Source organism: Miscanthus floridulus, chromosome 1 (genome assembly GCF_019320115.1).
Source record: "Miscanthus floridulus cultivar M001 chromosome 1, ASM1932011v1, whole genome shotgun sequence".
Taxonomy (NCBI): Eukaryota; Viridiplantae; Streptophyta; class Magnoliopsida; order Poales; family Poaceae; genus Miscanthus; species Miscanthus floridulus.
The window spans coordinates 88365977-88392975 of NC_089580.1; the positions used below are offsets into that span (position 1 = coordinate 88365977).

Below are 26999 nucleotides of genomic sequence, written 5' to 3' on the forward strand. Positions count from 1 at the left end.
AAGTCCAATTATAAGCTTGGTGAAGACCAATAGATACCATGTTGAATTTTATTCTTCACCCATATGAAATGAATACCACTTATGATCAAGTGCACTTTCTTGTTGTGGTTGGCTTGCTTTATCTTTTGATCTTTGCTTGCATGAGAGCATCAATTTGAGAATACCACTTGAAATATCATGACTAGCTCTCTTTTGGGTGTTGCTTGCTTTTCTTGATCAACCCTTTTGATTTGCTTCAACTAAGCATCTCAAATGTTCCTCAGATCACCACTTCCATGTTAGCCTTCTAAGTACCACACTTGGTTCACCTACACATAGGCGGCAAGCCCCTACACTAGGGAGAAATGACCTCTCTCCAAGAATCATTCTTGATACTCACTTGAAATGACTTGATTGATTGATCCAAGTGATGGACTTAACTTGGTGAGTAACCTTGATTCCTTCATTAAGTCCTTTTCTTTCTTCTTGTTTAAGTCCTTTTCTTTCTACCAAATGATTTCCAATAGTCACTAGAACTTAAACTTCAACTTCATCTTGAGTTTGATCTTCATCTTTCAATTTGAGTACCAAATATATGCAAAGTACACTCCACAATCAAATGGCCTTGTACTCTTTGCTTGCCATGCTTTTAGATCATCTCAAAACCAAACTTATATGCCTCAATTACTTATAAACATGTTTCCAATTTGAGGACCTTTCAATCAAAGTGACTCTAGATCAATCTAATATTTGTCACTTTTCTGGCAGATTTTGTACCCTTCAAAGAAATAAGCATATCTCCCAAAGTACAAATCCAAATACCACTAAATTTGGTGGAGGTGTGCAATACTAAGTTACCTAGCAGCTTGGTTAGCTTATGATCACCCAACTAGCAAGTTTCAACTCAAATATTTTTGCAAGCCATCAAATATTCCAATAAAACACCAACAACTTGAATTCGACACTTGTATGTTGTAGCAAATTTGGACTTCACTTAATTTGTCATGGCATTGGGATAATGATCATCACTTAGCAATACTTGGCTCAACTACATGATCAACAAGATGAATATTATTTGAACCAAGCCTCCAATGCCGATGGTACCTACAAACAATCATCCACTCTTTGATGGTACCCAAACAAGTTTTGGTCCTCTCAAGTTAGGTGCAACATACTTAGGCATAGCCTTAGTATGAATAGCAGGATGTTTTGCAATAGCAACCATAGAGGTACCATTACCATCCTTTCTAAGCATGTTATCATCAACAATTGAAATAGGCTTAGAAATGTCACCTAGGGGACATGAATGTGCCATGTGTCCCCTTTCCCGGCATGAGTAGCACTTTCTCTTTGCTTGAGTCTTCTCTTCTTTGCTCATGTGGTGCTTCTTATTGCCTTGCCTCTCATGGATTGCTTGAGCCTTCTTCTCAAGCTTGGTAGGACAGTTAGAGGTAAAGTGTCCCACACTTCCACACTTGAAGCACTTGATGTGAGCATAATCTTTCTTCTCATCTTCATTCTTGCTCATCATCTTGGCATCTTGAGTTTGCATTGGATGCCTTGCCTTTCCACCCCTTCTTGTTTTCTTTCTCTTTATCATCAAATCACCACGATCTACATGGTTGATCTTGATTTGAACTTGGTGTGTCTTCTCTTGCTCAACTTGTGGCTTTGGTTGAGGCTTCACTTGTTGCTTCACCAATTGCTTGGTTGGGCACATTGAGGTAAGATGACCCCAAGTGCGGCACTTGAAGCACTTCACATGCTTGAGCCTCTCTTCTTCTTTTATCTTCTTAAGCTTCTCAATGTTAGGGCAACCATTTGCAAGGTATCCCGCTTCATGACACCGGTAGCACATGGTATGAGAGAGCTTTCTTTGTTGTAGCTTCTTCATCTTTCTCTCTCTTTCTTTCACCCTTTGTCATCTTCTTCTTGAAGCCAAGGCCACACTTGTCACCATAGTTTCTTTGAGTCTTCAACATGTGCTCAAAGGTGACTTTTGAGTTGTAGCACCTCTCTAGCTTGTTGCTCAATTTCTTCACTTCATTTTTGAGCTCATTGTTCTCCTTCAAAAGGTTAGTCTCACAAGACATAGAAGTAGAACAAGCATCTAATTGTGAAGAGCATGGCATATCTAATAAATCATCACAAGAGGTGGATACATGCTTCTTGCCTACATCACAAGGGTTAGCAACATTTTGTAATTTATCATTTGATCCATGTGATGAGCTCTCATCATTTTTAAGTTTCTTTGTAAACACTTTAATGAGAGAAGCATGTTGTTCTAATAATTCATCATGAGATGCAAGTAGCGTCTCATGATTCAATTTTAGCTCATCATGTGAAGATTTATAAGCATCAAGTAATTTCTTATGTTCTTCACAAGAGTTCTTTAGAAATGAGTTTTCATTTTCTAAGTTCAATGTTTTAGCTTTCTCATTTTCTAAAGACATGGTCATGCTAGCAAGTCTACTAACAAGCTCATCATATGAATCAACATGATCAACCACATTATCATTTGTTACCTTGGTGTCACCTTGTGACATAAAGCAATGTGGTGATGTAGTTGGAGAGCTTGTAGTAGCATCTTCATCATGGCTTGAGCATGAACCATCATCACCATCAAGTGTGCATGGGGTAGCATCATCACTTGCAACACTTGTGGCATCATCATCAACCTTGTCAAGTGAACTTGTAATAGATCGATCATCATCATCATCATCACTTGACCATGAGGTGGAGCAATCTTCCACAATCACCAAATTGTGGTTATGCTCAACACACTCATGCACCTCCTTCTTGGGCTCATCCTCCATCTTGAATTTGCCATCATCCCATGTGGAGGAATCACCAAAGGTTTCCTTGATGGACTCCCATATCGCACGAGCAGTTCCCTTGATGTTTACTTGTTTTATCAAATCAAAGCTTAAAGCATCCATTAGAAAACAACAAGCATGTGCATTAAATTCATAGAGAACTCTTTGAGCTTTGGTGAGATTTCTATGGTCCAAGACATGGGTGAGACCACTTGTGACAACCCACCAAAATTTAGGTCCCTTTGCATGAAAATGATCAAGCATGTAATTTTTCCAAAGTGCAAAGTTTGTGCCATCGAAAATGTGTGTCTCACAAACATCTAGCCCACTAGACGCCATCCTCTCGGGTCGGTGAAGACCACAAATGAGAGACCTGGCTCTGATACCACTTGTAGGGTCGAGATGGTGGACTAGAGGGGGGGTGAATAGTCTTTTCTAAAATTAATCACGTCGGCTAACCGAAACAAGTGCGGAATTAAAACGATCGGTCTAGCCAAGACTACACCCCTCTATTTATGTTCTCTAGCACCTTCCAAAGATACTAATCAAGCAACAAAGGTGTTGGGCTAGCTAGTGCTCACCTAACCAATTCTAGGAGCAAGGTCACACAAACCAATGCCACTAGTACTTTAAGCAACAAGGGAGCTCCTACACATGCTAGTAAGCAAAAGCACAAAGCCAACTAAGCTCACTAGCAATGCTCAATAACAAAGCAACCAATGCCAAATTAGAGAGCACAAATACTTAGCTACACAAACTAAGCAAAGTGACTAACAAGGTTACACAAACCTAATTAGCCACGCAAGGGAGCTACTTCTATGCTACACAAGCAAGAAGGTAACTAGTAAGCTACACAAGCTAACTAGTTACAAGAGCAACTACACAAGCACAATGTATATGAAAGTAATTACAAGCTTGTGTAATGAGGATGCAAACCAATGGGAAGAACAAGGTTGACATGATGATTTTTCTCCTGAGGTTCACGTGCTTGCCAACACGCTACGTCCCCATTGTGTTGACCGCTCACTTGGTGGTTCGGTGGCTAATTGGCATCACCCGCCAAGCCCACATGTCGGGCACCGCAAGAACATACCCCAAAAGTGAGGGTAGCTCAATGACACGCTCAACTAGAGTTGCTCTTCGTGGCTCCCGCGGGGCGAGCACAATGCCCCTCACAAAGCTCTTCTCCGGAGCACCGCACAAGCTTCTTGCGGGCTTCAACGGAGACCACCACCAAGCCGTCTAGGAGGTGGCAACCTCCAAGAGCAACAAGCACCACCGGCTTGCAACTCGATCACCTAGTGCCACTCGATGCAACCGCACGATGCAATCGCACTAGAATCGCTCTCTCACACAATTGAATGATCACTATCAAGTATATGTGAAATGGAGGGCTCCCAAGCACTACTACACAAGCCACCAAGGCTCTAGTGTGCTCAGCTCTCGGCCCAAGGCCGACCATGGCTTCTATTTATAATCCCATGAACAAATAGAGCCGTTACCCCTTCACTGGGCAAAAGTCAGGACGACCGGACACTCCGGTCTGATCGACCAGACGCTGGACCTCAGCGTCCGGTCGTGCGATGCACGCCATGTGTCCCCTTCTTCAAACGCTGTTCATCCGATCTCAACGGTCATCTGACGACCGGACGCTCCAGCTTGAACTGACCGGATGCAGCAACCCCAGTGTCCGGTCGTTTCTAGTAAGGTACCAGACATGACCGGACGCATCCAGTCGATCGTGGTCGGAAGCAGCACCAGCATCTGGTCACTCTCTGGCCTTTCTGCTCTGCCTACGTCCCCACACGTCACCCTGACCAGACACACACAGTTAGCGTCCGATCACTTCCAGCGCCAGCGTTCGATCGATGACCGGCGCATGCACGCTGTCTGCCATCACTGACCGGACGCTGGAACCCAGCGTCCGATCACCACGTGACCAGCATCTGGTGCACTCTATGAGACCCTATCTTTTCTGTCTAGTGCACCGGTGACACTCCACCGGTGGAGTTTCAAACCCTTATCTCTGTTCCATCGCCGAGTTGATCCACATCAACTCCAACTTCATCTCCTTTATGAATGTGCCAACACCACCAAGTGTACACCACCATGTGTAAGTGTGTTAGCATTTTCATAATCATTTCCCAAAGGATTAGCCACTCAACTTGCCACGCCACTCAATCCTAGCAATGATGTAAAGTTAGATCACTCGAGTGGCACTTAGATGACTGATATGCAAACAAGTTTGCCCCTCTTGATAGTACGGCCATCTATCCTAAACTCGGTCATCAACTTCTCTACACACCTATGACCGGTGAAATGAAATGCCCTAGGTTATACCTTTGCCTTGCGCATTCCATTCCATCTCCTCCAATGTTGATGCAACACATGCACCAACATGATCAACAATGATATGATCCACTTCATATCATCACGTGACCATATTGGTTCATCGATCTTGACATCACTTGCTTTTCACCGTTGCCTTCGTCCATCGGCGCTAAGTCTTGCTCAAGCTTCACCGCCACACGGTCCATCGCTCCAAAGCCTCCGACTTGCCCTTCACGCTTGCAACCGGTCCATCAAGCCAAGTCTTGTCTTGATCTTCTCCACCTTGATCACATGACTCAATGTCATGTCTCATGTGCAATGAGCTCTTTCATCATCACATGTGTGAGCTTTGCAACATCTCTAAGCCATTTTCACCTTCATGGCATATGTTGCTCACACACATGTACCTATGGACTAATTACCTATGTATCTCACATAAACACAATTAGTCCACCTAGTTTGTCACTCAATTACCAAAACCACACGAGGACCTTTCACCTAAGCATCCTCTATGATGAGAGGTACTTGTGGCGGGTACATGTGAGTGGAGTAAACCCCAGGATGCCTCATAGGGGTGAGCCCCTAGGGAGGAGGTGCCATCGAGGCTCGGCGTGTTGGTTAACCCCACTTGAGAAGATGTCCTGTCTGGACCCCCTAAGTCTGGTATGTCGAGAGAACCGGATCATAGGACCCTACGTACACACCACTCATTCCTAAATGGGTGATGATGAGGACATGACACCCATGCATATGACCATGTTTGGTGCATGGGATGGAGGAGAAGGAGGCCAGCAAGGGTGTCCAAGTCAAGAAGGAGGCCCGAGGCTAATTCGGTTCGAGTCCCCAAGGTGGAGGCCCAAAGCAACTCAAGTTCGAGTCTGCCTCGGAATCCAGGACCAGTCTGCCTTAAACTGGTCACCCAGGACGCATCTGGACTCCATTTTCAATGATCCACATATGGATGGAAAGATAATTTGATAAGGAAACCAATCCAAGTGGTTTCATGTCAAAATCTCTTCGGAATCAATGGGAATCGTCGAAACAAGTCAGCGTCCAGAATCTGTCAGGGTGCTGCGACACCTTCTTTTGGTCCGTTGGACCGTGTATCGTGTTTGGGCCCATTAGGGGGCGTGTCCAGGGTAGGCGACGACCCTAAGACCTTTATAATCATATGCCACCGCCGTCATTAGGTTTTGGGTTTTGCTTAGATTATTCTGTCAAGAACAGTTTCACCGTTCATCGGTTTGTGAGACCCCAACTCGTGAGATTAACCATACATCTGCAATTTGGTTGCGATCTTTCTTGTTCTTGCTTGTGTTCTTCATTGCGCAGGCAGGGATTAGCCTTCTTGGCGAGGTCAACCTGGTCCGTGACTCGGTTGATAACCAGAGGAGCTGTGGTGCTAAGATTGCAGGGTTCGATCTTTCGATCTGAAGCCGGATCGGTGTGTCATTCTCCACCACAACGACAGTTACCATCACCTGACGGAAGATCGGGATCCCCGTCTCCATTAAGTGGTATCAGAGCCAGTTTATACCATCAGGTTCACATTTATTCCCTCGTTTGAGTGTTTCGCATTCATCCCATAGTCCAGTGCCATACTCGTTTTTCCTGTCCTAGAACCTTCCGCGCCATAGCCTTTGCATATTTCAGTTTCAGAGTCCGCTTTGTTGAGTTTGTGTCCTAGGTCAAAGTCTTGTTGCTGGTTTAGATTGTGTTCTTTTCTAGTTTGTGTTGATCCCTTCATCCGCCGCTATTCCGTATCACCATCGGTTTGCATCTTGTGTCCACTAAATCCCTGATTCGAGCAGCTTCCTTAAAACAGTCATAACTTTTGCATCCGAACTCGAAACGGGAAAAATTTTATATCTACGGAGAACGCCAGAAAATTTTAGATCTATTTCATCCCAGTGGCACTGGGTTCGCAAAAATTAGATTTGCGAAATTCGATTAGGAAAATTGAGTTTCTGAGCCCAAAAGTTTTGGTATACTTTTTAGCACAGTCCTAATTTTCTATAGGCCACATCGTTTATTCAATTGAGCTCAAATTTTTTGTGGTTTATTCTTGTGTGCTCCTTGCTGAGAAAAAAATATCAAAAGAGCAAAAGCAAGAAAAAAAAGATTGTACAAAAAATAAAAGAAAAAATAGTAAAAGAGAATAGAAGATATCGAAAAGGAGCACATAAGGAACACTCAATAGCTCTATTGTTTGTGGTACCTTTTGCCTTGTTCACATCCGTTGCTACCTTTGATACTTGTTTCCTTTCATCCTTGTTTCCTCTCTTGTTTATCACAACTGGTGATAGGAACACGTATAGGCCAGCAACTAGGACAAGTGCTCTGGACATTTATTCAATATTGCTGTCTGTTACTGACTTGTGTGCCAGATATACATATTACTCTTTGTTTGCCTTCCAAGCTCCACAAATTCTTCAGATCAGTATAGAAAAAGGGCTTTGCAATCTCGGTACCACTGCCTCAGAGGTATCACGAACCAGCCGCCGGTTGTACCGCCACTGCTTGCATTGGTAAGAACTTTGTAAGAGCTTGGTAAGACATTTCCACTTGCTGTGAAAAGTGACACCACTGCAACCACGTAGTTATTTGGTAGGGATAACTTTCACCGTTTGTTCCTTGTTTTTGTGTTTACAATGACAGGTTGTTCGTATCCACCGACTTATGATGGTATAGGTGCTGATGAGTACATGGAGTGGGAAATTGCCATCGATAACATATTTGCTACTCGCTTTATGTGTCCAAGGAGGAAGGTAAAAAATGCAGCTAGTGTTTTACGACATTCTGCTTTATCTTGGTGGGAGTCTTTAGATCCTTCTGATAAACCTCAAACTTGGAATGATATGAAACTTCTTATGCAAGAAACCTTTGTTAATCCACCTCATGTTTTGACTTCATATGCTGAGGTGCACCATTTAGAGGAAGAGTCTGGTGCACCTCAGCATATAAAGTCAAAACATGAGGTGGATTAACAAAGGTTTCTCGCATAAGAAGTTTCATATCATTCCAAGTTTGAGGTTTATCAGAAGGATCTAAAGACTCCCACCAAGATAAAGCAGAATGTCGTAAAACACTAGCTACATTTTTTACCTTCCTCCTTGGACACATAAAGCGAGTAGCAAATATGTTATCGATGGCAATTTCCCACTCCATGTACTCATCAGCACCTATACCATCATAAGTCGGTGGATACGAACAACCTGTCATTGTAAACACAAAAACAAGGAACAAACGGTGAAAGTTATCCCTACCAAATAACTACGTGGTTGCAGTGGTGTCACTTTTCACAGCAAGTGGAAACGTCTTACCAAGCTCTTACAAAGTTCTTACCAACGCAAGCAGTGGCGGTACAACCGGCGGCTGGTTCGTGATACCTCTGAGGCAGTGGTACCGAGATTGCAAAGCCCTTTTTCTATACTGATCTGAAGAATTTGTGGAGCTTGGAAGGCAAACAAAGAGTAATATGTATATCTGGCACACAAGTCAGTAACAGACAGCAATATTGAATAAATGTCCAGAGCACTTGTCCTAGTTGCTGGCCTATACGTGTTCCTATCACCAGTTGTGATAAACAAGAGAGGAAACAAGGATGAAAGGAAACAAGTATCAAAGGTAGCAACGGATGTGAACAAGGCAAAAGGTACCACAAACAATAGAGCTATTGAGTGTTCCTTATGTGCTCCTTTTCGATATCTTCTATTCTCTTTTACTATTTTTTCTTTTATTTTTTGTACAATCTTTTTTTTCTTGCTTTTGCTCTTTTGATATTTTTTTCTCAGCAAGGAGCACACAAGAATAAACCACAAAAAATTTGAGCTCAATTGAATAAACGATGTGGCCTATAGAAAATTAGGACTGTGCTAAAAATTATACCAAAACTTTTGGGCTCAGAAACTCAATTTTCCTAATCGAATTTTGCAAATCTAATTTTTGTGAACCCAGTATAACTGGGATGAAATAGATCTAAAATTTTCTAGCGTTCTCCATAGATATAAAATTTTTCCCGTTTCGAGTTCGGATGCAAAAGTTATGACTGTTTTAAGGAAGCTGCTCGAATCAGGGATTTAGTGGACACAAGATGCAAACCGATGGTGATACGGAATAGCGGCGGATGAAGGGATCAACACAAACTAGAAAAGAACATAATCTAAACCAGCAACAAGACTTTGACCTAGGACACAAACTCAACAAAGCAGACTCTAAAACTGAAATATGCAAAGGCTATGGCGCGGAAGGTTCTAGGACAGGAAAAACGAGTATGGCACTGGACTATGGGATGAATGCGAAACACTCAAACGAGGGAATAAATATGAACCTGACGGTATAACCTGGCTCTGATACCACTTAATGGAGACGGGGATCCCGATCTTCCGTCAGGTGATGGTAACTGTCGTTATGGCGGAGAATGACACACCGATACGGCTTCAGATCGAAAGATCAAACCCTGCAATCTTAGCACCACAGCTCCTCTGGTTATCAACCGAGTCATGGACCAGGTTGACCTCGCCAAGAAGGCTAATCCCTGTCTGCGCAATGAAGAACACAAGTAAGAACAAGAAAGATCGCAACCAAATTGCAGATGTATGGTTAATCTCACGAGTTGGGGTCTCACAAACCGATGAACGGCGAAACTGTTCTTTACAGAATAATCTAAGCAAAATCCAAAACCTAATGACGGCGGTGGCATATGATTATAAAGGTCTTAGGGTCGTCGCCTACCCTGGACACGCCCCCTAATGGGCCCAAACACGATACACGGTCCAACGGACCAAAAGAAGGTGTCGCAGCACCCTGGCAGATTCTGGATGCTAACTTGTTTCGACGATTCCCATTGATTCCGAAGAGATTTTGACATGAAACCACTTGGATTGGTTTCCTTATCAAATTATCTTTCCATCCATATGTGGATCATCGAAAACGGAGTCCAGATGCATCGTGGGTGACCAGTTTAAGGCAAACTGGTCCTGGATTCTGAGGCAAACTCGAACTTGAGTTGCTTTGGGCCTCCACCTTGGGGACTCGAACCGAATTAGCCTCGGGCCTCCTTCTTGACTTGGACACCCTTGCTGGCCTCCTTCTCCTCCATCCCATGCACCAAACATGGTCATATGCATGGGTGTCATGTCCTCATCAGGTGGAGGACGGATGTTGACCAGCTAGGACAGTGCCACTACTGCCTAGGATGTAGGTGATAGTGTAGGGAGGTATGGGCATATGGCTCACACCCTCCTAAGAAAGCGTAGTTACCTTGAGGGCTTGGTACCACGTCTCACAGTCTCAGCATGCCGGTGGACTCCAGGGTGACTCAGGGCTGAGTGGCAGGTTGGCATCATACTAGTTGGGAGGTAGCCTAGTATCAGCCAAGATGATGTCCACCATCGATGATGGTGATCTTGTGGTTCTAGGTGTACACGCTCTGTAGAGTTGATCGATCTATACATATAGCTATGTCCATGGATATGGACATTACTATGACCTACGCTTCCCTTGATTAGTGAGGAGTCCCTTCTTCTTCCTCCCCCTAGGTTGTTGTTGCTTTCTAGCGTTGGCCGTTGAGGCAAGGCATGAGAGGGAGTTGTCCTTGCCACCTAGAGAGTGAGAGTGTGGTGAGATGTGTGTGATGGGATGGGTGAACGTGTGGATGAGATGGGTTAAAACTGGATGAACTATTATAAAATATTAATGAACTTGCATAGGAAAACTACAGCCATAAATAGGTCTTTTGCTCTACCCTTGCATTCCACTTTCCACAAATCAACGCAAAGCATAGGATGGGAGCCAGTGGCCAGTACAAATCATACTGAAAGATATTTGGTAGGTATTGGACGTCATCTACAATGACAACAATGAAGACTTGAAGGATTAGGATTAGGTGGTCTTGTTCCTCTGCTCAAGTTTGGTTGAGGAGACAAAGTCTACGCCCGCTGACACTCTACACCTACTCTGATGATTGCCCGTGGAGGAGGAGCCTTCACCCATTGATGCTCTATGTCTACTCTGATGTTGTTTGGTGTGCGTTCCCAGTAGTATAACATTGTACTTAGGTGGGTTATCAAGTCTTGTAATACCTTTTAAACTTATAATTTCACAATGTATGAACTATGGTATCAATGGAATAATGATAATATGATAGCTTGATCTTCCTAGACTATCATATTTATGGGGGTATTAACCCCTATACCCTTACGGCTAGGCTTGGGCCAGCCCGGACCAGGGGGTCTGGCCCACTAGAAGACGACACGCGGCCTGGCCAATCTGCTCGGAGTCCCGCGCAAGGAACCAAGGCAGACTTGGACATCAAGCAAGATCCTGGTCGGTTAGAATAGGAATCCTTATCCGGCCACCTATGGCAATTGTAACTGGTTAGGATTAGTTTCTAGATCTGTAACCCTGCTCCCCAGACTATATAAGGTGGGCAGGGGACCCCTCTCAAAAACATCTCTCATTGACATACAGCAATACAATCAGACGCAGGACATAGGTATTACGCCTTCACGGTGGCCGAACCTAGATAAAACCTCGTGTTTGTCTTGCGTCACCATCTTGTTTGTAGCTTGCGCATCTGTCTGCCGACAATCTACTACCTTGGGCATACCCCTAGGTAGACTGCCGACCATATTTCGTCGACAGTGGTGCGCCAGGTAGGGGGGTGTGCGTACTGCTCTCCAGACAAACAAGATGGTCATCATCCCTGGTTCCATGGCTATGCCGAATGGCCTCACGTTCACCATCAGCCAGATCACCTAGACCACTGGCTCCGACAACTTCATTGCCATGACCACGGAGGAGGCGCGGATTCAATCTGCGTCGACCACTGCTTCACCTACATCGGCTATGGCTCCGACCACGATGGATCTGGCTCTAGCCACACCAGCATCGTCTTCAGCCACGCTGACAACCCATCGCCCGCTTCCTCGCTACAAAGGGAGGCAGATCGACAACACCGACCTGCTCAACTCCATCGATCGGTCGGCACCAAGCTTGCTGAAACCCTAGCTCTGGTAAGTTTGATTCAAAATCAACCTAATGAGCAGGTAACCACTGCCCACAATAGATCTTCCCAACTAGCTCGGGCCAGTCGTCCTGCACGACTCGGTACGGCATCAGCAGCATCTGTGATCACCACAGCCTTCCCACAGGCTGCAGCGTCAATAAACATGGTCTGTGCTCTCACCTCCGGCCGCTGCTCCTCGATCTGCTATGTTATCCTTGACGCTAAGGTGTTGCCCTCAGTAGGTTTAGCGCTAGGAGCACTCATGCCCGGCTCGGCTATTTCCTCGACCACTTGCTCGGGGACTGTTGTCTGACTGCTTGCTTGCTAAGGCCCCGACGGATCTTCTACTATGGGTTCCTCGGTGGTCGGCTGCTGGGCAGTCTGCTCTACACTTATTGGTGGCGCCAAGCCACTTCCGGCTAGCTGGTCTGGACTTTCGATGGATGCCGAGCTAGTACATCCGAGATAAATTCATAAGGCAATCATATTAAATGCAAATTGCTAATTTATATTAAGATTACAAATACTTACATGTTGGAAGCATAGAATGATGTGGCGAAGGTGCGTCTCTTCGGCCGTACTTGATCCACGTGCTATGCGGGAGACTCCTGGTCTCCCTCTACATCCAGCACTGTCACTGGGCCTTGGTCCTCGACTCCTCTGCTACTTGTCCTTCGCGCTGCAGTGGTCAGTGGTGTGTTCGATTGAGTTGTCGTTTCCGTCGCTAGCCGCGTTCCTTGCTCCATCGACTCCAGTTGTTTCCTCCTTTTCCGAGGGACAAGTTGAAAGGCGTCTACATCTTCTCCCTCCTCTGCGCCATCGTTTGGATAGGCAAAAATCGCCTGCCGATGCTTGCCGGCTGGGTTCTCCTTCGGGTCCCCCTCGGGCTCATTGATAGTTAGCGCCCCCCGGTGAGCAGGGTGGTTACTGATCTCTTCTTCGGCTATTTGGGGGTAGCCGGCCATTTACCAGCGGCTTTGGCCGCTGCCTCCTCTCCCGCTCCAATCACCGCCTAGTCGACGTCCTCGTCCTCGATCTCGACGCTGGTTTGGGTGGTGGGATTAGCTCCTTGTGGCCACTCTACTCTAGGGGGTGGCGACACAAACACTATCGCTCTATCCCGACCATTAACCTGGGTAACAAAAGGGAGTGAATACAGTAAGTTTCCACTTATCCTACCACAATATAAGACTATGGGTACAAGGTAATACGAGTTACCTTTGGGGAAGGTCGGGCAAGCTTGAAAGCGTGCTCGATGTCGCTCAATCTGGCATATTTTGGATCAGCTAAGTTAAATAGCTCGCTAATTCTGGCTTTGATTTTGATTTTGTCAAGCACCTCCTACCTCGTCCTTGTTGGGTCCGCGCTACATTGATACTCATAGCCAGGATGTACCCTCCTCTGGCAGGGCTAGATCTGTCGACTGATGAAGCTCCCGACCACACTCGAACCATCTAGTTTTTTCCACGGGATCATTCCAAATATTTCTAGAATCTATTCTAGATGCTCGGGTTTCTCTGACTAGCTTGTCCTCTTCTTCGGAATGTAGCCCACGTCGCATAGTGTGATCATGTTCGACTCTTCACGGATGTAGAACCATTTCTTGTACCAGTCATCGAGCAACGTGTTCCATGGGCAGTGCAGGTACTGGGCTTTCATGCCATCATGGAGGTTGAGATACACACCCCCGGCTATCTTCAAACCACCGCTTCCTTTCTTCCGTAGACAGAAAAGATGGCGGAAATATTGAAATGGGGCTGGAAGCCGCCATATGCTTCGTAGAGATGTATGAAAGTGGCGACAAGGAGGATCGAGTTGGGATGCAGATTGCAAATCCCAATCTCATAGTAAAGACAGAGCCCCTGAAGAAATGGATGTACCGGAACCCCAAATCCCCGCTTAAAGAAATCCTTGAACACCACGATCTCACCTGGTTGTGGATCAGGGTACCCCTCGCCTTCCGGCGCACGCCATCCTGTGAGCTCCTTATTGTGGAGTACCCCCATGGTGACGAGGTCTTCAATGGTCTACTCGTTGCTTTTCAATCTCCACCATTCCTTCGCCATGACCCCTGCCTTCTTCTGTGCATCACTTTTTGCCATGACTCTGGCCTTGCTGGTGAACGAGGAAATGGCGACAGATTGATTGGTGGCGATTTCGGATGTATTAGGGTTGGCGGGAGGAAGAAGAAAGTTGAGGTTGCGATTGGCAATGAGGTTTAGTAAATAGTAACTTACCTATCCTATACTGTATTTAACCCAAGAGTTATGCCATTTTGTCTGCCCAGGATTCTTGGGAGATGTGCACACACGCCATGGACGGTTGTTTTCATAGCCTCGAGATCTACGCCAATATATGCGCCTCTTCGTTGCCCGTGTGGGAGGGCCCACGCTGACGCACCTACTGATAGGTGCCACACAAGTGTTTGCTTGACAAGACAAAAAGGCAGTATGACGTGCTATACCCGTCTACTTCTTTGACCAGACATGTCAGACCGGACTTGTCAGAGCAAATAAATAAATACATGAAATAATAGTACAAGTGGCATATGGTTTTTTGCCACACTTTTTGTGCTTAGGGATTATCCTGATCACCATCGTGCTCGGGGACTGTCCAGACTACCATCGTGCTTGGGGACTGTCCAGACCACCATCGTGCTCGGGGACTGTCTAGACCACCATCGTGCTCGGGGACTGTCCAGACCACCATTGTGCTCGGGGCTGTCTCGATCGCCCTCATGCATGGGGACTAAACTGACTACGGTTATTCTCAGGGATTCGTCGTTTACCCATGCTTCACTCGGGGATTGCACCGACCATTCTCCGACCATTGCTCGGAGACCGCTCTCCTTGGCTACATGTGATTAGTACTCGCATACAGTTGAGAGGCATTTATTTTTTCTAACTTAGACCTTGCTACAAGGCTGATACCTCACCTTCCAGCAAGCTCGGGGACTACATCGGTACGATGCACCTGCCGGTGCATCTCGTATCGCTTGTACGACGATTGGATTCTCAATTTGATTGGGAATTCTTTTTAGACTCTGGCACCATGTGCCTGCGTCACCTACTACTAGGCTCGGGGACTAAGTGGGCACACTTCACCTTTCGATGAATGTGCTTATTTTATCGACCCCTATGCTTTGACTGTTGGCTATAACTACTATTGTACAAGGGTTACTTACATTTCTTTTCAGAAATACAAGTGGGCACACTTCATCAGGAAAGAAATCTTTTTCTTTTTTCTTTACAGCACCATGCATTCTTTGGACAACCGGAATCTTTGGCTATAATCATGATCTACTGCTCTCTGTTCTAACCAGAATACTGGCACATTCGCTTGGTCAATGTTTCAACCAGTTGGAGATGACATGAAGATGGATCGCATTAGCCGAAGGAGATCGAACGGCGTGTTGCAGCATAATACACGGTGCTCGGGGACTAGCTATGGGGGTATTAACCCCTATACCCTTACGACTAGGCTTGGGCTAGCCCAGACCAGGGGGTCTGGCCCACTAGAAGACGACGCGTGGCCCGACCAATCTGCTTAGAGTCCCGCGCAAGGAACCAAGGCAGACTTGGAGATTAAGCAAGATCCTGGTCGGTTAGAATAGGAATCCTTATCCGGCCACCTATGGCAATTGTAACTGGTTAGGATTAGTTTCCAGATCTGTAACCCTGCCCCCCAGACTATATAAGGCGGGCAGGGGACCCCTCTCAAAAACATCTCTCATTGACATACAGCAATACAATCAGACGTAGGACGTAGGTATTACGCCTTCACGGCGGCCCAACCTGGATAAAACCTCATGTCTGTCTTGCGTCACCATCTTGTTTGTAGCTTGCGCATCTGTCTGCCAACAATTTACTACCTTGGGCATACCCCTAGGTAGAGTGCCGACCATATTTTGTCGACAATATTATGATGTAATATGTGGATTTCCCTTCGAGGAAATCGTGGATCATTTTTGCTGCCTCGCGCGGTCACAGGACTCGTGGCCAAAGAGGTAGAGGGATGAAGGCGACGGTGGGGCGTGGGGCGAATACCGTGGCTCTGGAGTCATGCAAGCACAAACATAGTGGCCGGGGCCGGGGCCTCGCCGAACCAGCCGATATTCAACATGGAAGGGAGATCACTGGCAAGGTGGGCATCAGCAAGAAAATAGTGATCGGACAGACTCGCCATTTTGGCCAAGTCTGGACTAAAATAGTATTTTTATCTTCTTTTCTTTCAATTTGTTTTGCTTGGTGTTTTCGCCCCTAAGTCTTTTTGTGTTTGACCTCACATTTTGACATTTTGTTGTCCTTTGTGGTGCAGGCTGCTAGTAGCTTTGATGGGATGGGCAGCAAGGGGAAAGTTGCTAATGTGTCCAACGTGTTTGGTGCGGCCGACACCATGTTGATCGGTGATGTTTTCGGTAGGAAGCAAAGGAAGAGCTCCCACAAATTTGCTAACCCGCCGAAGGTTGTCAGGTCAAAGAGGGCGAAGGTGTCCTCCACTAAGGAGCTCGCACCTGCTTGCCCTACTTCCACCCCTGCAGCGTCTCCTGATGCTTCACTATCTCAATTGCTGGGTAAGTCTAGATTCTATGTGGAGTCCATTCGATTAACCGATAGCATGGTCCACGGGCAGTTGTTCGGTCATGGGGAGTTGCGGCTAAGTTCTTGACCTGAAGACTATGGCGTGATGCAGGTCTATTTGGGTTCAAGCTCTTTTGGTGAAATGAGTGTTATGAAGGAGGAAACTTATTGTATTGCTCATTCTTTAGGGGTTGCTTCAAGCTCATAGGTGATTGAGAATGTAGACCACCGCACCATCGGTCTACTGCCTAGCAAGGTAGTGGTGGAATTCACCGATGCATGTGCGGGTTTGTTTGTTGTCCCAGAGGTGGAGAGGGACCTCCTGAAGGTGACGTATTCATCTCTTGCCAAGGCGATAAATTTTCATTCTGTTAGTCTAAGAAACTATTCTCCTTTTTGCTCACCAACGTTGTGTCCTTTCTCTTGAAGTTTACTTAGTGCTTCACTCTTCGTTTGTCGTAGGCCATGCAACTGGCTCGAGGGCTTCATTAGCAGGGGTAGGCTGATTGCTAGAACCTCAAGAAGGAATTGGCGAATAAGGTTGATAGGATCTAGGCCCTCGAGCAAGAGCTAGAGGTTGCTAAGAAGCAGGCGGAAGAAGCTGAGAGCGCTCATAAGATGGGCGAGGAGAAGATCAAGATGATGCATGCGGAGTTCGACGAGTACCGTCAGCAGAGACGCGATGAACGCAAGAAAGTCATCGCTGATGCCCAAAGGGTGGTGAATGTCTACAAGGAGCTGATTCAAAGCATTGGTGAAGAGATGGAGATGCCTCGTGATGCGCCTGTCGTCGATTTCATGGACTGGCTGGCGAATGAGTTGGTCACTTTGAGCGACCACATGGCCGTCGGGCTAGAATACACTTTGATGATTTTGCTTCATGCTTTTGCTCAGGCCCTAACAGATTTCGGGTGCGACCAGATCAAAATCAAGGATCCCTAGTCCTATTGCAATGCTCCCGAGCATGCCCATGATGCCGTGAAGAGGTTTTTCGATGGGTTCTGGCGCCCTGGCGGAAGGGATCTCGCTCTTCTTAGGGCCGCCATGACCCGCAGCAAGGTAAGCCTTTTCCCATAAATGATGGATTTTTGCTATGTTTGGAGGTAAGTGTTCTTATGCTTTATGACTCGCTCTGCAGACCACCAAAGAGTGTGCCGCTATCAAGGAGAAGGTGAAAAGTTTCATCGCTGCTCAGAACGCAAGGGAGGGTGCGGCAGGTAGCGGCTCGGGCGACGCGGATGCCTCATCTACTCCTAGAGGTGGTGCCACCAAGATTCTAGGCGAAGACATCGCTGGCACTCTAGGCAAAGATGCAGGTCAAGATGGGGTAGAAAACTAAGGCTTGACGCTTGTAGTTTCAGCAAGATGCCTTTGGTTGGATGTTGTTGTAAAGACATGAATTAAACTTCTGTGGTTTCGGTGTGCAGGTTCCTGACGCAGAGCCTGCACAACCTATGGATATCTATCCGTTAATGATATGTTGTAACAGTTTTTATGTTGGAGGCGCTTCTTGGTCTCACCATCGCAAGAAGTTCCCAGGTTCTAGTATGATCGGTTTTTTTAGATCGCACTTCCATCGCATTCTTAGGAAAGAAGAGGTCCTTAATAGGTTTTTCTATTCAGATTTTGATGCAGCTGTATTGGAGGAATGAAGGGCTCACCATGAATAGTCTAGGCAGCACTGTGGGGAGCCTTCGTTGTCTAGTCTAAGGGTTCCTAAGGAGGAGCCTGCCAAGGAGATAACGCTAGATTTAGAAAATCAGCGATATAATTTTTATCTCTGCCCTGCTGGGGGTGGTGCATAGCTTGGTGTATCGGCAATGTGCAGTGCTTTTAGTTTCACCTCTGTTGCTACTGTGTAAAGTTTTTGAATGTTCATGATGATGTATTAGTTTTGATGTGTTCCGTGCTCACTTTTGTCGGCTGGCTGTCTTGCTAGAGTCTTCTGTGTCTGCCCCTTGGTGCATTTCTTGGCAAAAAGACGTCGTCCCTCGAACCTTACGGGGCAAGGGGATTAAGCAAATAGGTGAATGCACGAGAGACTTCTATGCTAGAACCCTCAACGCATTTCTTAAACAAAAGACATTGTCCCCCCAACCTTTTGGGGCGAGGGGATTAGGCGAATAGGCGAACGTGTGAGAGACTTCTGTGCTAGCCCCTCGGCGTGTTTCTTAATGAAAAGACGTCGTCCCCCCAACCTTTCATGGTGAGGGGATCAGGCAAATAGGCGAACACGCGAGAGACTTTTGTGCCAACCCCTTGGCACATTTCTTAGTGAAAAGACATCGTCCCCACCAACCTTTCCTGATGAGGTGATCAGGCGAATAGGTGAACGTGTGAGAGACTTATGTGCCAGCCCCTCAGTGCGTTTCTTAACAAAAAGACGTTATCCCCCCAACCTTTCACAGTGAGGGGATTAGGTGAATAGGCGAACACATAAGAGACTTCTATGCTAGCCCCTCGACGCGTTTCTTTGTGAAAAGACATCATCCCTCCCAACCTTTCGGGGCGAGGGGATTTCTTGAGCTAATATTAAATTATTGCTTCTTCCGTATTCATAGTATCAAAAAGGTATTTTTACATTTATGGTTGGTGCCGAGTGTATTGGCAGATATGCATGATCATTATCTTTCCTTCTAGTTCTTGGCTCGCAACATCCTGCTTGATTGATCTATTCAATCGAGTGAAATAGCAAAAATACTAGGCGAATTAGCTAAATTGATGTGCGGCGTTATGGTGTCGCCCTTCCTAGCTCACAGCTGCTGCAAGGATGTGGTCTCTTAGAGGTGTAGAGTTTGGTGGTGTGATTTCACCTAATGGAGGGATGTTACAATTTTCTTGCAACATCCCTCCATGCTTGCCTGTCGTGGTGATACATCCTCATCCTGTAGAGCCATCCTCCAGCTCTGTGCGTAGCAATGACTAGGCGCTTGCACCTTTTGGACAGTATGTGGCTTGGGCTTTACGTGTTTTCTCAAGACATCTACACTTCGCTATTGATTTCTTTGTGCCTATAGAACCTTTTGTCCCATTTGTGCGGCCTCGCTCTATCGGTGAAAGCCGAGACCCCCGATGCACTCTCGAGCGCACTTGCTATCCCCATATGCGAAACCCCTAAAGCATTCTCGCACCCGCTCAGAGGGGTTGCTGGTGGCTATCCTAGTGTTTTGGCTTAAACTTGAAAACTTGATCTGGTATTAGAGGAGCCCTGGGCATCTTATTTATAGGATTATAAAAAGCTTGGGATTGTTAATTTTGGTTGTTGTGGTGGGTTGCTGCAATTACTATATGAGTTTGGTGTTGCACTTAAATAGGGATCTGTCCTTGTGTTGTATGGCGAGTCCTTTGTTCGGTCTAATTGCCTTTTGGCTTCTGGTTTTTCTTAGCGCGCTTGCTGGCATGGTGAACTGATTGTGTCATTTGCGCGGGTTGATTTTGCGTATTTTCATTGAGTTTTCATCAAGGCAAAATGTTCAATGAGCCTGTGGGCTCGCTGTTTGTTTCCCGGTGTGTCGGTGTTTTTATGGTTTTCGTTTGACTTCGCTCTCTTGTATTTTTTGAAGAGGCGAACAGTCGAGGATAGCTCTTGGCCTAAGTCATCCATCCTCGCACGTTGTTGGAGCAACAAAACGCTTATTGTGCCCTTGGGCTTGTCTTCTTCGTTCTCTCTCATTTTCGGAGAGTCGAAGTGTTTGTCCAGTCCTTAGACCGTTTGACATTGCTAAATTTGTTGCCATTCTATCTTCGCGGTAGTTGAATGTTGCAATCTTGTTTTGTAGATAGTTTAGTCGATAGTCAAGACCTTATGTCAATGGGTCTTGTTTTGACATGATTGAAATTCGAAGTGGGGAAAAGGAGTGAATTTAAATTGTCTAAGGGGTACAAAGGTTCGCCTCGTTAATAAAAACCTCATGCCTTTTTGCAAAGGTTTCCCCTGTGAGGAAAAAGAGCGCGAACCCCCTTCTTAGATAAAAGTTGTGACATAAACAGAAAATTACAACCCACATGGGGCGAAAGTGTGAATGTTATTTGCTAGGGATAGAATCGCCGAAGATTGTTAGCATTCCATGTATGATTTGTTTCAGTTCCTTCTTCATTGAGCAATCTGTATACTCCTGGTTTGACCATGCTTGCCACGATGAACGGGCCGTACCATTGGGATTGTAATTTGCCTTGCTTGTTGGGGTGGCGAATGAGCACCATGTCTCTAGGGTTGATGTTCTTTCGCAGGACCTTCTTGTCTCTCCAGGCTTTTTTCTCTTTGTGGTATCTGATGAGATTTTCTGTGGCCTATAACCTGTTATTTTCTGTGGCTTCGAGTTCAACATATCTCTAAATGGGAGTTGTGGCTGCTATTTCTATTCGAAATGACCAGAGCTTGAGTTCTTCCGGCGTGATCGTCTCCTCGCCGTACAGTAGGCGAAAAGGCGTGAAACCTATAGTTCTTGTTCTTGAGACATTGTGTCCCCAAACTGAAGTGATTAGTTCTTGCGCCCACTTTCCCTTCGCCGAGTCAAATAGTGCTTTTGAAATTGCCATGAAGATGAGGTCATTTGCTCTTTCGATTGCCCCATTGTTTTTAGGATGATTCATCAACGCGAAGGCTAGCTTGATCCCTAATTTGCTACAAAAAATTCTGAACTGTGTGCAGTCGAACTGCTTTACGTTGTCCACGGTGAGCTAGTACGCCGAAGCGGCATATGACCTTTTGCTAGACAAAGCTGATTAGGGTGCCTGAGGTGATCTTCGTTAGTGCCTTGGCTTCAATCCACTTTATGAAGTATTCGAGGGCTACGGCTGCAAAATGCAGGTTTCCTGGTGCTGTTGGCAATAGCCTAACGATGTCCACCCCCATCTCCGCAGTGGCCATGTTGGAAATATTCATCTGGTTGGGTTTGCTGGTGCCTTTTGTTTCATGGCAAACATTTGGCAGTTTTCACAACTGCGAAGCAGTTGCTTGGCGTCTTCGGTAGCTGTAGGCTAGTAGGACCCCTGTCTCATCGCTCTATGGGCGATTTCGTGCGGTCCTTTGTGGGCTCCACACATTTCTGAGTGCATTTCGGCTAGGAATTGGGTCCCTTATTCCTTGCTTATGCATTTTAGCATTGGGGCTATGATCCCACTTTTGTATAACTCTCCTGCCACGATGGAGTAGTGCTTAGTTCTAGAATTCATCCTTTCGATCTCGTGTTTTGACTTTGGCTCAAATCGTCGCTTGAGATAGCGTGTATGCTGAGCAAATGGTCCTCTTCATCTTTGATTGCTTTGATTGTTAGAGCTTGGTAGAATACATCGGCTGGCAATGGTGCTCTTTGTGCTGCTGCTTTCGCCAGCTCATCTCCTTCTAGATTTTTGCTTCTTAGGATGTGGCGAAAAGAAAATCTGATGAAATACTTTTCCATTCTACTTACAGCCGCCAGGTATTTGGCCAGTTCGGGCTCTTTTGTGGTGAACTCATTTTCGACATGTCCCACGACCACTTAGGAATCAGACTTGACTACACATCTACGGATGCCTAGCGTTCTCAGCTTCTGCAGTCCCAATAATACTATTTCGTATTCAGCTATGTTGGTGGTGGTGAGGAATTCCAGTCTTGTTGAGTATCTGAGCTTGGGCCCATTCAGTGGTGTCAGGATTGCTGATATTCCTGCGCCGGACATGCCCCATGCCCCGTCGTAGTGCACTGTCCAAGTGGGTTCATCGAACTGTAGGGTTGTGTCGAAAACTACCGGTGTCCAGTTGGTGATGAAGTCCACGAGTGCTTGTGATTTTTTCACTGACCTGTGCTCGAAATCGATCACATATTCATTCAACTCGGTGGCCCACTTTCCAATTCTGCCGATGGCTTCACTGTTTCGGAATAAGGCTTCAAAAGGTTGTGCTGACAAAACCTTGATTGGGTGGGCTTGGAAATAATGTTTCAGTTTCCTTGACGCCATGACCACGGTGTATGCTATTTTCTCTAGCTCTGAGTAGTTGAGTTTGGCTCCTGATAGTGCCTCCAAGACGAACTATACGGGGAACTGTTTCATTTTGTTTACATGTTCTTTTTCTTCGACCAGCACTGCGCTTACTGTGGTTGGTGAAGTGGCCAGATACAATAGCAGAGTTGCCGAAGATGAAGGTTTGGACAATGTTGTTAGCTTGGTCAAATGGCTTTTGAGTTCTTCAAAAGCTTTCTATTGCTCCTGCCCCCATTCAAAATGCTTGGTGTTCCACAGAATTCTGAAAAACAGCAACCCTTTCTCAGATGATATTGTGATGAATCTATTTAGTGTTGCTAGTCTTCCCGTCAGCTTCTATACCTGCTTTTTGGTTGTTGGCGGCTTCATGTTCATTATCGCGGCTATCTTTTCTGGATTCGCCTCCATGCCCCTTATGGATACTAGGCAACCGAGTAGTTTCCCTTTTTTGATGCCGAATATGCATTTTTTCAGGTTTAACTTGAGACCACTCTTTATCAGGTCCTTGAAAGTTTCTTGGAGATCTTGGATGTGTGTTTCTTTCTTACCACTTTTTATGACAATGACGTCAACGTAAGCCACCAAATTTTTCCCTTTTGCTCGTCGAACACTTCGTCGGTCATTCTTGAAAAGGTGGGGCCTGCATTGCGTAGCCCCTCTGGCATTCACCTGTAGCAGTACGTGCCTCCTGGTGTGATGAAACTCGTTTTCTCTTCATCTTCGGGATTCATCCAAATCTGATGGTAACCAGAAAAGTAGTCCAATAGGCTCATCATTTCGCAACCTGCGGAGATATCCACTAACTTGTCGATTCTTGGGAGTGGATATGGGTCTTTTGGGCAGCACTTGTTGAGGTCTATGAAATCTACACACATTCGCCATTTCCCATTTTTCTTCCTGACCATGACGACGTTGGCCAGCTACTCTAGGTATTGTACTGGCCTGATTACATCAGCGTCTAATAGTCTGTTCACTTCTGCTTTCGTTGCGTCTGATCGCTTGCGGACATCTTCCTCAGCTTTTATTTTCTTGGTTTTGACCCTTGGGCAACGTTCAAGTTGTGTTGTGCTAACTCCTAGCTTACTCCCTGCAAGTCGTTTGTGGACCTAGTGAAGACGTTTCTGCTTTCGTGGAGGAAGTCTATGAGTCAGTCTCTCTCTTCTTGGGTGAGGTTAGTGCCGATATGCACGCATTTGTCTGGCACGAACTTGGATAATGGAGCTTTTTTCGTGTCTTCGGCTGCCTGTGCTCTTGGGCTGGCTGTGCTTTCGCTGTTCTCCTCGTTGATGCATGGCTTCTTCGCCACCTCATTGATGAGGCTGTAACCTGGGATAGGTTTGCCTTCTATTGGCCTAAAGGCTAGCTGGTCCCGTGCATGGTGATTATGCCGAATGGTGACGGCATTTTCATGCACAGGTAGCTCTGCTTTATCACTACCTCAAATCTGTTCAGAACACCTCGGCTGAATATTGTGGTGTAAGGATAATCCATGTTCACTATATCGAGGGTGATTGTTTCTGTGCGGACCTTTTCGCCTTCGGCGAAAGATACAGGTATGGCTTTCTTTCCCAACGCGTCGATCTTCTTCCCTCTAAAACCATACAATGAGTTTGCAGCTGGTTCAAGCGGACGTTTGTCGAGGTTCATTTGTTCGAATGGCTTTATGAATAGGATATCAGCGGAGCTTCCGTTGTCTATCAGGATGTTATGCAAGGTGAATCCAGCCACGTTCGCCGTAGCGATGAAAGCGTCTGTGTGAGGGTAATCTCGCAGCTGGAAATCATTCTCGTCGAATGTGATGGGGACCATGGACCAAGCTAGTCTGTTCAGAGGTAGTCTGGGCAAGACCGTATGAACTCTCCTCTCATGGTCCCTTCTTGCTCTTTTGCTCTCATGCTCTTGGTTGGACCCCCGGTGATTGTGAATATGTGGCCCTGCGACGGTAGAATGTTGTTGATGGTTTGGTGCTCCTGGGCATTCTCCTACTTCGCTAGGTGAACCTAACTAGACTGCTGCTGTTCTTGTTGTACTAGCGAGGATACCATGGCTGATTGTACTAGGTGCTGCGTGAAATGCTGATACGGTTGGTGTGCTGGCTGCTGCTAGACGTATGGGGACTGAAAGTACCCCTACGAATAGGTGGGTTGCTGGAACGCATTGCTGCTCGTTGGTGTGTAAGGGTGACAGAACGCCTGTTGTGGCACGATTTCGCGGCCAGCACTATGGAAGACATGTTTCGGCGCTCCTCGCGGCATCGCCTTTTTCTTTAAGCTCTCTTGCCATTCTGTTGTACTTACAATCTTTTGTAACATGACCTGCATTTTCACCACAAATGGAGCAGTACGGGGGCCTTTGGCCCCTTCCTTGTCCTCTGCCATCTCTTCCTCCGTGGGTTCCGCGGCCCCCGCGGGTGGGCTGATCGAAGGTTCTATGTTGTTAGTTGGGTGGTGGCCTGAGAGGTGCCTGGTTTGGTGTCGACTGTCCTGACTCTTTTTGGTGGTTGTTGATTGAGCGAAAGGGCCTGACATTTTGCAGTAATGGAGTTGGCGGTGGTCTTGGTGTTTTGTTTGCCTGCCTCTATGAATTGTGAGTGTCTTTTCGCCTCTTGAGGTCATCGTCAAACCTTGCATAACTACCCATTACATCGAACAACTCCATAATAGACCGAGGTTGGTTTCTGGCGAAATGGGCGGCGCATTGGCCTATGGCTAGGCCATCAATCGCCGCTGCTGTCACTGTTTCGTCTGGGGCATTTGGCACTTGCGCCTTAATCTGAATGATTCTCTCTAAGTATTCGGATAAGGGTGCATCATCTCTCTAGATGCAATTTAGGAGGTCTCTTGTTGTTTTCGTTCTGACTGATATCCTTGGAAGGTGGACAATAACTCCGTCTCGAGCTGCTGCCAAGAAAGGATTGAAAGGGGTTTCAGCGAAGTGTACCAATCATGTGTGATGTCTTCGACTGCCATGATGAGAGATTTTGCCAGAGTTTGCGTATCACCCCCGGCGGAGACTACATCGGTCTCATAGCTGGCAAGGAACTTCTTTGGATTTGTCCTTCCGTCAAAAGCTGGAATGCATGGCTTGTACCCTAGCAGCCATGGGTACTGCTGAAGCTCTTTGGAGAAGGGCGAAGTTGAGTCGTATGCATCGACGTCCTCGTTTAGCGCTGGGTCCACAGGGATGGCAAGGTTTCCACCGCCAAGCGTGTTCCCTGCGGCCCCCGCTCCGTGCACCGCTTGGATTTCTCTTTGCAGTCTGTTTCTTTGGATTTTGGCTTGCCGAATTGCTCATTGAGTTTGATTGGCTCTGTTTTGCGTCGCGGCTTGCTACAAAAGCTGGTCCTTTTTGCGTTGTAGTCTCACGATGTCTTGCCGGTACTACTCCAGCCTCCGCAATTCCCTTGCCTGATCAGTTATTTCGCCTTCTTCTTCTTCGGTCTCATTTCCATCTTGATCAAGTTGGACCTCTTCAACGATGCCTTCTGGTATCTCCTCACGGGTTCGAGTTGTCGCGACGTCGTCCGGCTGCGGGTGCGGCGCGGGCAGCTCTGCTGGTGCCGCTGCTGCCGCGCCACTTTGTGTGGCCGCTTCCGTCACCGCGGCGGCGGCTGCTGCAGCTGCGGACGGCTCCGCTCTGTCCGTCGATAACTTCGGCTTCTTGGATGGCATGATAAGCTCGGGCAACAACCACGGTGGGCGTCAATGTTGTTCTAGGCCTTAGCCTTCGAACACTAGGTTGTAGCGCGAGCAAATTAAGTAGACCAGACACTGAAGCGAATACAAGGTGTGGGAAACACGGCAGATGTATTCATAGTGAAAATGGTCTACCTCTTTACAAATTCTGCCTCAGGGGCTATTTATACACGTCCGTAGGCTTTTTATGGGCTGAACTACCCTTCTACCTGCTACATAATTAAGGAATATTCTCGTCCACCCGGGACTTGTTCGCCTTTTCGGAGGTATTGCCTGCCTCAGGTTGCGCCGGCCCTCTGATCCCCGCGTCATGTCGCCTTTTTTTTTTTGCCGACCGAGCGGTCCCCAGCGGACCGGGGTTGTCGGCACCCTGTCTCCTAGCAAGCTTTCCTCCGGGCGAAAACCTGCAAGGTCAGATACATAGACAAGCGCCAAGCATTCAACTGGGCGAAATGGCCCAGACGACTTTCATACCTACCGGCTCGCCCGTACCCATTCGTCCGAGCGAAAGGAGCGTACCACGTGCCAGGATCTCCTGGGCCCAAAACGCGCGACCAACATTTCGCCCTGGCGAAATGACGACAATCTCCACTTGATTCAGTGTCGTCTTTTCGACTTGGCGAAAA

The 26999-nt window shown here is 46.6% G+C and overlaps 2 protein-coding genes across 2 annotated transcripts; both read right to left on the minus strand.

Annotated features, from left to right (window-relative positions):
* Positions 1–22195: 22195 nt before the first annotated feature.
* On the minus strand, positions 22196–22654 carry LOC136460016 (uncharacterized). Its single transcript, XM_066459866.1, has one exon. The coding sequence runs from the start codon at positions 22652–22654 to the stop codon at positions 22196–22198; it is 459 nt and encodes a 152-aa protein (XP_066315963.1).
* Positions 22655–24037: 1383 nt separating this feature from the next.
* Positions 24038–24487, minus strand: LOC136460025 (uncharacterized). The gene has a single exon (XM_066459872.1). It carries the CDS (start codon positions 24485–24487, stop codon positions 24038–24040), a length of 450 nt encoding a protein of 149 aa, XP_066315969.1.
* Between the last annotated feature and the right edge of the window lie 2512 nt (positions 24488–26999).

Bases quoted from the DNA above. Each gene is read 5' to 3' on its own strand.
- LOC136460016 (XM_066459866.1), bottom strand. From the start codon at position 22,654: ATGGCGTCAAGGAAACTGAAACATTATTTCCAAGCCCACCCAATCAAG.
- LOC136460025 (XM_066459872.1), bottom strand. From the start codon at position 24,487: ATGGTCCCCATCACATTCGACGAGAATGATTTCCAGCTGCGAGATTAC.